The 12,500-nt window shown below is 31.1% G+C and overlaps 1 protein-coding gene across 4 annotated transcripts in view; it reads right to left on the reverse strand.

Moving 5' to 3' along the window:
- Positions 1-12,500, reverse strand: part of LOC118445537 (acetylcholinesterase) — an 81,741-nt gene that overhangs the window by 21,820 nt on the left and 47,421 nt on the right. For all 4 annotated transcript variants that reach the window (XM_085659573.1, XM_035875197.2, XM_085659575.1 and 1 more), the window contains 6 exons: positions 9,907-10,242; positions 9,527-9,757; positions 9,063-9,354; positions 8,266-8,901; positions 7,314-7,475; positions 6,928-7,103 (listed from right to left, as the gene is read on the reverse strand). In XM_085659573.1, the coding sequence (XP_085515699.1) occupies positions 6,928-7,103; positions 7,314-7,475; positions 8,266-8,901; positions 9,063-9,354; positions 9,527-9,757; positions 9,907-10,231 (1,822 nt within the window). In that variant the 5' untranslated portion in view covers positions 10,232-10,242. The remainder of the gene's footprint in view (positions 1-6,927; positions 7,104-7,313; positions 7,476-8,265; positions 8,902-9,062; positions 9,355-9,526; positions 9,758-9,906; positions 10,243-12,500) is intronic.

A 12,500-nucleotide genomic window follows, 5' to 3' on the forward strand; every position in this document is an offset into this window, starting at 1 on the left:
TAGGTAGATAGATAGATAGATAGATAGATAGAGAGAGAGAGAGAGAGAGAGAGAGAGAGAAGGAGAGAAATATCACGGGTACTACTAGTATTCGCTAGAGGGAATAATGCTGCGGGAAAATAATTGCGGCGACTACATTATAATTGTGGACGTTCCTCTTGGAACGATGAAAACGAACGAACTAGAAAAAGAGAGAGCTTGGAAAAAAAAGAAAGAGAGAGAGAGAGAGAGAGAGAGAGAGAGAGAGAGAGAGAAGGTTGTACAGAAACGTGGCCCGAGGCTTTTTGAAACTAATAATGAAAAATGTTCGATAAAAAAAAAAGAAGGAATTAAAAAAAAGATGAAGAAGAAACAAAACAAAACAAAACAAAAAAATTAAAATAAAATGCAAGCAACTTTCGGGCTTCACGTAATAACGATCGGTAAATTGGTTACTACGTCTCTCTCTCTCTCTCTTTCTCTCTCTCTCTCTCTCTCTCTCTCTCTCTCTCTTTTTCTCTTTCTCTCTCCTTTTCGTTAGCTGAACTAATAATGGAAAATGTTTGTTAAAAGTACGCTTATATATATACATATATATATATACATACACACACACACACACACACACACACACACACACATACACACACGCAAGCACACAGACACACAACAAACGCATTCACAGACACGTCACTGTATGATTAATTAAAAATGGTGCACGTACTAAATCAAGTGGAATATTTTTTTTTTCTTTTTTTTTTTTTTCTTTTTTTTTTTTATTATTATAATAAGTTCCTTCCTTTGCTATTTTCTCTTTATTATTGATTTCAGTCCAATCTAAAAGGAACATTATAAAAAGTAAAAAAGATTTATAAACGCGATTACGTTTGTAAATGAAATTACAACTGCTTGTGACTTCTTTCATATTCCATTTCATTTGTTCCCTCCACCCCACCCCCACTACCTATCCATTTTTTTTTCTTCTTCTCCGAATAATACTCTCCCTCTTTATCTACGACAAACCGATGTCTCGTTTATTAATCCGCAAATACGCAAGCGGACGATGTCTCTCCGTCCTTGTTTTCTTTTCTTATCTTTTTTTTTTCTTTTTTTTTTTTTTTATCTCTTCGCTTACTAGCTTACTACCACTTTTTTCGTCGATCATGAAATGGCTTAGTTATCGATAAAAAAAAAAAAAAGGGAAAGAAACAAAGATAAAAAGGAAAAAAAAAAGAGAATAGAAGAAATAATAATAATAATAATAATAATAATAATAATAATAATAATAATAATAATAATAATAATAATAATAATAATAATAATAATGATAATAATAAAACATTCATAAATACAAAAAGCAAAGAGTTAAAAGGAAATCGTTGCGAATCAACTATCATCAAAAAACAATGGATCAATTGACCAACCAACATCGTCGATAGTAGCGAACGAAAATTGAACGAATTTCACCGCTGAAGTCCTCCCTGCATTGCAGATAGCCATGCTCGTGCATCCTCTATTAATCCCGTGATGCGTTATAATTGGCTACCTTTATTTCGTAACACATCCGGATTTGCAGCATATTAATGTACCGATAACGAGTCCGAGACAAAACCAATATGGAAAGGCCGCCTCGAACGCGAGGCGCTTGGCGATATCGAAAATTATGTGCATGCAGATAACAAAATACAATTGATCCCCTTCTTCCGCTCCTTTCCCTTCCACCCTTCCTCTCTCTCTCTCTCTCTTTCTCTTCCCCATTCTCTATCTATTTTTTTTCTTTTTTTTTTATTTCCCTCCCACTCATTTGCTTTTATCGATCGAAGCGAACGATAATCGATAAGAGAACGCAACCCAGAACGATTATTATCTTTTTTTTTTATATTTGCACTTTTTTTTTTTTTTTTTTTTTTTTTTTATTCACCTTCGTACCTGCGCCACGTACCTGCAAAATCCATTAGATCGATCGATTCATCGATCTTCTTATATTTCACGAACATCGAACGTAAATATATTTTATTTATACGTATCGTTCATTAATCAAACATCATGCATAATATTATATATATATATATATATAAATATTTGTATATATATATATACATATGTAACATAGTTTTTGTCGTTTGTCTCTCTGTCTCTCTCTCTTTCTCTCTATCTCTCTCTATTTCTCTCTCTTCGCGATCGGATCTTTATATAGAAGACGAATTAATAATTACGTTTAATTAATCGATGGATTTACTATATTATCTTCGATGAATCTTTATCTGATTAAAAAATTAATTAATTAAAAATTTAGTATTGAATAAAAATTTTTCTTTTTAGAATGATAACGCGAGAAAAAATATTGTTCGGAAATAAAAAGTTACAAATTTCGATTTCGGACAGAAGATAGAATATAAAGGAGACAATAAAAGATCGGGTTTTTTTTCTATTTTTTTTTTTTTTTCTTTTTTTTTTTTAATCTCCATAGAGAGTTAACGATAAAGTTAATCACATTGCTCTAGATATTTTGAATCAATCTTTCGACGACTGTTATTTTTTTTCCTTTTCTTCTTTTTAATTTCTTTCCCCTACCACCTATCTAACTCCCACCCACCCGATTTCCTTTTCGATAATAAAATCGTAAATGGGAGATAGAGCTTGTGTGTCGATCGATTCTTCATTAGAGCCAAAGGTCAGACAGAAAAGTAAAATAAGAGAAAAATTGCTATATATATGGTATGGAGATAAGATAAATCCCTAAATTTGTGTCCTCGCTGTGATTTTCTTAAATCAGGGTCAACCTGATGTGATCGAAGTCAATTAGTTTGCATTATGCATCGACTTAATTCGAAACTGTGACTTCTCGATTTTTTATTGACCTCATCGATTTAATAAATCTCACGAGAAAATTTTTTCTAATTCTAAAATGAATACACAAAAACAAAAGTAATATATGTAATATGCATGTACATATCGTGTATATAAGTAAATAAAAAATAAATTAAAAAATATAAATAAAAAAAAGAAAATATATATATATATATATACATATTCTATAAGCTCTTCGTCGTTCCTATAAAAACGTAAAACAAATCGAAACAAATAAATCTAAATACGTACGTTTATATCAAAAAAAATTCATGACAAATTCATAATTCGAAACTTACACCCTTATATATATATATATATATATATATATATATATATATATATATATATATACCGAAGAATCGTAAATTTTCTTTCTATCTTTTATCTTTTTTCTTTAATTATCTCAATGATATATTCGTAAGGAAAAAAAAAAAAAAAAAAAAAATACATTGCGAAAGAAGAAATCGAGCTAATCTCGCAGACGTAACCCAGACAATGGTTGCTATTTGAAAAGTGGTGCTACCAGTAAAAGAGATTTTCTTGATGGTGGTGGTGGTTCTGGTTATGTTGAAGGTATTACTGGTAGTTGTGATAATGATGATGGTAGTAGTAGTATGGTGGTTATAGTAGTGGTGGTGTGGTGGTGGTAGTGACGAGAAGATAAACGAGACAAATGGCTGCCGTGAAACTTTTCTCTCTCTCTCTCTCTCCCTCCCTCTCTTTCTCTCTCTCTCTCTCTCTCTCTCTCTCTTACTCTCCCTATTCCCTTTTCCATCCCTTTCGTTTCTTCTTATCGTTAGAGAAACGTTTCACTTTTAGACTCGTCTAGCTTTTTTCGATTACTCCCTGCAATCTCCAAGAAGAGAAACAGTAGACGACACAAAAGGGGTTGAAATTTTTTTTTTCCTCGAAACGTTTTCACGCTTTCGTGTTTTTTCTTCTTTCAAAAGCGGAGCTACGATTCTTTTAGTCTCAAAAAAAAAAAAAAAAAGAAAAAAAGAGAGAGAGAAAGAGAGAAAAAGAGAAAAGAAAAAAAGCCCCCGGTTGGCAAGAAAAGCCGTTCTGTATTTTCTCGTTTAAGCTATTCCAGCACGAAAGAATTATAGAAAACGGCAGGTGCCGGCACGCTTGAGACCAGTTTGTTGGCGACGTTTCATAAACTTACTTGAAAAATATACCTTTTTGGTATGTTGAACGAGTAATTTTCTTTTCTTTTTCTTTCTTTTTTTTTTTCTTCTTCTTCTTCTTCTTTTAATTTCCTTCCTTTCTTCCTTCCTTTATTTCTTTCCTTCTTTATTTATTTCTTTATATCTTTCGTTCTTTCTTTCTTTCTTTCCTTCCTCAGTTATTTATTTTTACTCGAGAACGCAACGTTAATATACATAGATTTTACTTGAAGTATAATATGTTATATTAATTATTTCTTCGTAAGAGTATATGTATATATATATTTTTTTTTCTTTTTCTTTCTTTTTTATGAGAGAGTGGGAGAGAGAGAGAGAGAGAGAATGAAAATGATCGTACAATTCGGCTTTCAATAGAATGGATATGGAACGAATCGATTTATTAGTATTCTGTCAAGGGAAATGCGTCATTCTGCTTTGTCATCCTATTGGTCCATTTAGATTTGATTGGACCGTCAAAATTAATGTTAACTTTCTATAAAGCCATGTAACTTTGATTTGGCACACACTGATACGCATAAAAACAAATATATATATATATATACATTTTTTTTTATATATATGTTATAGAAGTAAAAAATAAAAAAATATCTACATATGCATGTGTATATATATATATATATTTTTTTTGTTTTGTTTTGTTTTGTTTTGTTTGTTTTAGTATTATTTATTTTCATTAAAAAATTTCCTTTCATTTTATTACGACAAACATATAATTTTTATCCGATATTTCATAGTTTGTTCAAGATAAGTTATATTCGATATAATATAGATTAAAACCTTTTATAATACGTTTAATTCGTTATCGTTCGTAGTTTTATCGAAACTGTGTTAAGCGAAAATTCGATCCTATACGATGGATATTATGAATTTATTTAAGTCGTTCTATATCGAAACCTATATTATAAAAATATCGTTTAACAAGAGAGATACTTGCAATTTTTACAAACTTTTATATCACGAAATCGTCTTTTCAAATTACACGCGTTATAAGAGTATATTGAACGTAATTATAAATACTTTTATAAAAGTTTCTATTCTAAAAGTTTCGCAATTAGTATGAATTTCTTCGTTCTTGTTTCTTTCTTTTTTTTTTTTTTTGAATGAAAAAAAAAAAAAAAGAAACAATTCCGATTATAAAGAGTTAAACGACTCGCGTTCACATTTATCTTACTTCTAGTGAACTTCGATGATTCTTTCTTTCTCTCTCTCTCTCTCTCTCTCTCTCTCCCTCGCCCCTCCCCTCCTCCTCCACACTTTTCTTCTTCTACCTTCTCTTTTATTCATTAATGAAATAATAGAATTTAATTAAAGAACAATTCGTGACATTTAAACGCAAACGTATCTTTTCTCTCTTTTATTTCACTTTTTTCTTTTTTATTTTTCTCTTTATTTATTTGTTTATTTATTTCTTTCTTTTTTTTTTCTTTTTCTCCTTTTCCTCTTCTTTCTTTTTACTTCCGCTCTTTCATCAACGTCGCTCTTTTCCTTTTGGTTTCACTTTTCTGGCTACCGTCCAATCTGCAAAGTCCACGATGCGGAATTTCTCTACGAAGCTTTGCAATTTCGTTCTTTACGTTATCTTACGATAATCTCGTTGAAATTCTCATCGAATATACAATGCGGGAACATCGAAAAAATTACAACGAATGTCTATTCATTTTTACGTAATAAATAATAATAATAATAATGATAATAATAATAATAATAATAATAATATTAATAAAGATAATAAATCGTTTCAATATTAATTCTAATCGTATATCATCGATTCATCCTGTGTTTCGATCGACCTTTGACATTACCTTTTAACGAATCTTTTTTTTTCTATGCCCCGTCTTTTTTCCCTTCGAAATCAAATTTTGCGAATATAAACGAATATTAAACGAACGCAAACGAGCGCGGCTTATTTTCGTAAAAATATATTTCGAATATTCAAATATATTACGTATGTACATGTTACGTATGCACATTTTCTTTTTCTTTTTTTTTTTTCTTTTTTTTTTTTTTCTTTATTCAGGCCTCATCAAAATTCTAGGTACGACGAGTACGAAGAGACTTACAACATCGAGATTGTGTTATATTTTTGAAGGAAAAAAAAAGTGTGGATGGTTTTTAAAAATTATCATTTTCCAGGATAAAAATGAGATAAGCTTAGAATAAGAATTCGATTAATCTTATGAAACGAATTAATTGACGAAAGAAATTTTCGGATTTGATACATTTTTTTCTTCTTTCCTTTTTTTTTTTTATTTATTTATTTATTTCATTCTTTTTTCATTTCGAGTTACAGTTTCAAAGGAAAAAAAAAAAAAAAAAAAAAAAAAAATAAAATAAATAAAAAAAGAAAAAGAAAAAAGAGAAAGATCGGTCGACCGTAGGCGTAAGTACGAAACGTACCTTTTACTGATCAACAGGTGTCATAGAAGACGATCTACGCGTAAATGAAAGCCAAAGGAAAACGCGTTGACTTTTAATACGAAAGAGGATCAAAGTTTTTCTATCCTTTTCTTTTTTTCTTTTTCTCTTCTTTCTATTTGAACTTTTATTCCTTTCTATTTCCTCTTTTTTTTTTTTTTTTTTTTCTTTTTTCTCCTTACTCGAATTAGACGCGAAGTCCATGACAAGTAATTTTTAGGTGTCTCTTAGCCAAAAGAAAAAAGAAAAAAAATGAAAAAAAAAAAAAAAAACGCAATTCAATTCGTTGCATATGATTTTAAAAGCCAAGAGAAATTGTGTATTTTGTACGATTGAAAAAAAAAAAAAAAACAGAAAAAAAAAATGAAGAAAAGATCGTATCGTGTAAACGAACAGATAAAAAGGAGTACGTATTATCGACACACGAGGAACGATAGTAAAAACAATTTAATAATAATATTAAATATTTTATAATAATCATGAATATACTTACACGTATCCGCGAGTAATTGTGGAAGATATCTTTTCCAAAAGGCGCACTGTCTCGTTCTGATTCCGTAACCAACATCGGAATTGTTTGTATCGAGAGTGAGATATTCCTTCTTAACGGCAGTGTGAGTCGGCCAATGAGGAAGCGTCCACGAGGTCGAATCACCAATGTTTGGATCTCTGTAAAGAAAAAACAACAAAATATATTCAATGATTGGTTATCTCAATAGCGTCTATTCCGTGTGTATGTAATGTGTTTATAAACATATCCTATGATCTCTGAGTAATACAAAGAGAGTACAACAGATAGACAGAGACAGAGAGACAAAGAGAGAGAAAGAGAAAGTATCATCTTTAGAATAATACGTATAAACGTATTAATATATTTACCCGGATTTTGCAAAATTGGCCCAGTACTTCATCATCCTTTTAGAAAGTAAGATCTCCTCTTGCGTGTATCCTTTCGTAGTGTCTAATGGTTCCCCGAATATATAATTAATTTCGTCGGCGTGCATTACTCCAGTCCATTTTGGCCAAGGATTGTTCGCTGATCTGAAGAAAAAGGGAAAAAGAAGAAAGAGAGAGAAAGAGTGAGTGTACTACGATAAAAGAAAAGAAAATTACAAGAAGTTTTCAATATTGAAGACATCGAAAAATTCGATGAAAATACTGTCATTTCATTTATAAAGGTATATACGTATATATTTATATTAGAATAATATTAATCTTAAACTATAGCAATATATTTAGTATTAACAATGAAAAATTGACGTGACGTGACGATATAAAAAGAAATCAATATTTTATCAAAGAATTTTTATAATTTTAAAATATTTCAATTTATTCGTTCGACGATATTTACGCGTAAAAATATATTTATACGTATTAATCGTTAAACGTTTCAAAATATGATATTGTATAGAACGTTTTTAAAGATTGTTATGAATAAAATATAATATTTATTATATTGGAATGTGAATATTTGTGGTCAGCTTATGTTTATATAGAATTTTTTTCTCATTTTTATAACGAATAGAAGAATATCCTTTTAAAATATTGCTATCTATCTTTGAAATATTCCCTCTCTCTCTTTCTCTCTCTCTCTCTCTCTCTCTCTATATATATATATATATATACATATATGTATATGTATGCATATGTATATATAATAAGGGAAGAAAAAGAATTCACCATTATTTTGATGTAGCTTTAAAGAGCTACTTGGGTTAAGAGGCCACTCGAGAAGCTCATCGTGAATTATGATGATGATGATGATAATAATAATAATAATAATAATAATAATAATAATCGTTGAATCGTTGAAAAGCATAGTTGGTTTTACCTGTGCTTGTAGTAGTACATGTAGACGGTATTGTCAGTGTCGGCATATCGGCCGGCAAATTCATTGACGTTGCAGGTGAATTGATAATCGCCTACGAGCTTATCAATGGCATCCCGATTGATGTCGGGATCCTCTGGATGAAGCCAATCCGTATATTCGTATATAATAGCATTACGTCCTATTTGATTAACGTAAGGATTCAATTCCGAGACGGCGTTGACAAATTGTTCTCTAGTAACTTTAACATCCTCGGTACCATCGATTCGAAATAATTCGGTAAGATAATATATGATAAAGTAAATCCCTTCCTCGGTGTTAGAGCCCATTAGGATATTGGCCTTTTTAAATGAGGAACTGGCCAATGAACGTTGTGGGGTTTCATCAAGAAACGTCCCGTCGATAACAGGTACAAATGGAAATTCGCATATGCCCAATGTACCCCATTCGCTTTCAACCAAATCTTTTGAATCCTTAACGATCAGGCAATCGATTACCTCTTGCAAGTTATTCCGATCGTGTGGACAACCAACGGCTTCCGCTAACCTGATACCTCGTACTATCGATTCCTCTCGTGAGATTATAGCCCAGGGGGCTGTCGCTGAACCCGATTGCATTATCGCCTGATTGAAGAGGTGCCTAAAAAAGTCAAGCAACGAGAAAGAAGGAGAAGTCTTCTTTTTCTTTCTCGTACTCTTTATCTATCTATCTATCTATCTATATCTTTTTATCTATTTTTCCCTTTTTTCTTTTTTTTTTTTTCTTTCTTTCAAGCCTGATCTAGCGATGATGAGTAATACCTGGACAACGGCGAAAGAAGGTGCATCGAAACGGACACGGCTCCTGCACTTTCTCCAAATAGCGTTATGTTGTCGGGATTACCACCGAATGCACCGATATTGTCACGTATCCATTGGAGTGCCATTATTTGATCAAAGAGACCGGCATTACCTGGTACGTCTGATGTCCCGAAATACAGGAAACCTAAACTCGCGAGTCTATATTGCATCGATACGAGAATAATATTCTCCTCGGAGACCAACGTTTTGTGATCGTAAACGTCCAACGTAGCTGTGCCGGAATAGAAACCACCTGAAATTATTATCAAATTGATTAGTTATTATAGAACATGATAAAAATGACAAATATATATGAAAAGAATTTTAATTGATTATCATTCATCATCATTATTATCATTATTATTATTATCATTATTATTATTACTATTATTAAAAAAGAAACATAGTCAGTTAGAGGTACTCACCTCCAAATATCCATACCATGACAGCGGCGTTAGTAGGCCTTGGACGTGGTGCTACCACGTTAACGTAAAGACAGTCTTCGCTCAACGGTGTGTTTGGATTCCACATGGTGGCACCTGAAAAATCCCCAAACACCGTGTCGAGAATTTGGACGCAACTGTTTGGCAAAGTTGTCGTATTGAGAACACCGTTCCAACGTTCGGCCGGTCTTGGATGTCGAAATCTTAATGGTCCTGTGAATTAAAAATGTATAAAACGTATCGCAAATAAGATCAAATAAAATAAATATTTAATTTCGAATAATTCATATAAATAAAAAAAAAAAAAAAAAGAAAAAAAAAAGAACAAAATCATATGTAAGATAAGGAGATGATTTACCTACCCAAAGGTTTTTGCGCATAAGGTATGCCTAACCAAGCATCGACCTCCTTTCCAGTCGTTGCCGTTAATGTCTTTCCTTTGACCTTGCCTTTTCTGGTTTGTACGATCAATGGATCATCGTTAGGATTCGAACTAAATGCCTCCGCTCTTGGATAATGTTGTTCGTCCTGTCGAAAATTTTTCACCTCCTCGTGTGATAATTCAGCATGATGTCTGCTTCTATGGGATAGCGTACACCAACAGATGTCGAGTTGAACGAGGAGCATGGCGAGACTTAGCAGCAACAGTGCTTCGACTCTTGGAAATGAACTATGACTTCTTGGCATCGTGTCCTCTCCTAAAGATGCCCGGGGATCCAAAAAAAAAAAAAAAAGAAAAAAAAAAGGAAGAAAAGAGAACGTTTCTTTTTTTGTTTCGTCAATTTCAAGTCTCTCTCTCTCTCTCTCTCTCTCTCTCTCTCTCTCTCTTTTCTTTTTCTTTTTATTTTATTTTATTTTTTGTTTTTCTTTTTTTGTCTTTTCTCCTATCTTTTGTAAAACGAAACGAAATGAAGCGAAATCTCAAACGAATAATTAATTATTTAAGCGTTAATTAAACGAACAATATATCGAATATATAATCCTTAGAGCTTAATTCTATCCTATATAATTATTTAATTAAGATTGTAAATGAACGCTTTACGTAGACTCGATCGTGCGTGTTATTACTATGCCGATTGTTGTTCGTTCCATCGATTTATACGTTTGTTAGTATCTCTATTTCTCTCTCTCTCTCTCTCTCTTTCTCTCTTTAATCGTTAATCCATTAAAATCGTCATTTCGTTTGGATGACGACAACACGTCGTGTAATTTGTACAGAAAAAATTAATCCTAAGTATTAGAAATAAACGAATCGAAATTGTAACGATTGGTAAATAAATTGTAAATATTTAATGTCAATGAAATAGTAATGAAAAGAGGATGTTTAACAAAATGAAATTTTCCATTAATGTCAAACTAAAGAACGCACTTTTTTTTTTCATGTAAAATGTTGTAACGCGTTTCGATTCGACGCCTTCAAAATGAAGTCATTTTTTTAAATTGAAAGAAACCAACTCTCTCTCTCTCTTTTTTTTTCTTTCTTCCTCTTCTTCTTATTTTTTCTTTTTCTTTTTTCTCTTTCTTCTTTTTTTCTTTTTTTTTTTTTTCTTTTTTTAACGACCACGCTTCGTACAAATAAGCGCATTTACATGCTCTACGTATTCTACGGTAGACGAGACGCTTAACGAGCGTCGGAAAAGTACGAGTGCGCACGAGTCGACCTTAAAAAAAAAAAAGAAAAAAAAGAAAAAAAAAACAAGAAAAAAAGAAAAAGAAAAAGAAAAAGAAAAGAAAGGGTGTGTTCTCTTCGACCAGATAGAAAATTTGTCGTTTATTCGTTAAAATATATGAGTACTCGTCAAAATTATTCGAGATTTTTTAACGATATCGATGATATCGATATTTCTTAAAGGGTTACGATTTAAATAAACTTATTCGATTAGTTTTATATCTTTTATAATGTTCTCTCAATTTTTCTTTCTTTCTTTTATTTATTTATTTATTTATTTATTTATTTATTTATTTATTTTCTTTTTTTTTTTTTCGTTTTATCTTCTAGTCAGGAACACGAATTGTTTTACTCTTTATGTATGAAATTTTTCATGTTTGTGTTCTTTTTTTTTTTTTTTTTTTTTATAATTATGAATCATACTTATAATTAATATGATTATTTATAATATATTAATTATGTCATTTTAATATTAATAGTATTATTATGAGAGTAAGAGAGAGAGAGAGAGAGAGAGAAAGAAAAAGAGGGAGAAAGAGCAATAGTATAATATATATATATATATATAGTATAAACACTATATTTATTAGTATTAATATAATAATCTGACATTAAAAATTACGTATCGTATAATTTTTACGAAGACACGAAAAAAAATTTTATTCGTCCAGTAATCCTTTCTCTCTCTCTCTCTCTCTCTCTCTCTCTCTCTCTCTCTCTCTCTCTATCTTTCTCATTGGTGTATCCGTATGAAAAAAATGTTTTCAAACGTCAATAAAAATTAAAAATAATAATAATTATTATATTGAAATTGAAACAATCCATGGAAAATAATTAATAATATTTCGATAGATATATTTTTATAGGATAGACACATTGAAAGAAAAAAAAAAATTCATTTATATATTAAAAATAATTATGATATAATATCGATCGATGTTCAAACGTTGATACAAAAAAAATAAACGATTTCATATCTATTCGAAATCAGTTGATCGATGTATTACATATTAAGAGAACGAAATGTCACGAGTTAAGGTCATATACGAGCTGATAACCACTGGTTAGCGAAATCACGCGTAGGTACGTGACAGCAGCCGTCAAAGTGTTAAGGAACGAGCAAACACTCGACGTCGCTTTCAGGAAGTAGAAAGCGACGCTTTGTAAACGAACGAATTGGTCGGAAACGATTGTCACTTTCTTCGAGCAAACAGTACGGATACGAGAGCAAAAGAGAGACAGAGGGACAGAAAGAAAGAGAGAGAGAGAGAGAGAGAGAGAGAGAGA

Source organism: Vespa mandarinia, chromosome 10 (assembly GCF_050613455.1).
Source record: "Vespa mandarinia isolate Hongniang chromosome 10, ASM5061345v1, whole genome shotgun sequence".
In the NCBI taxonomy this organism is placed as follows: Eukaryota; Metazoa; Arthropoda; class Insecta; order Hymenoptera; family Vespidae; genus Vespa; species Vespa mandarinia.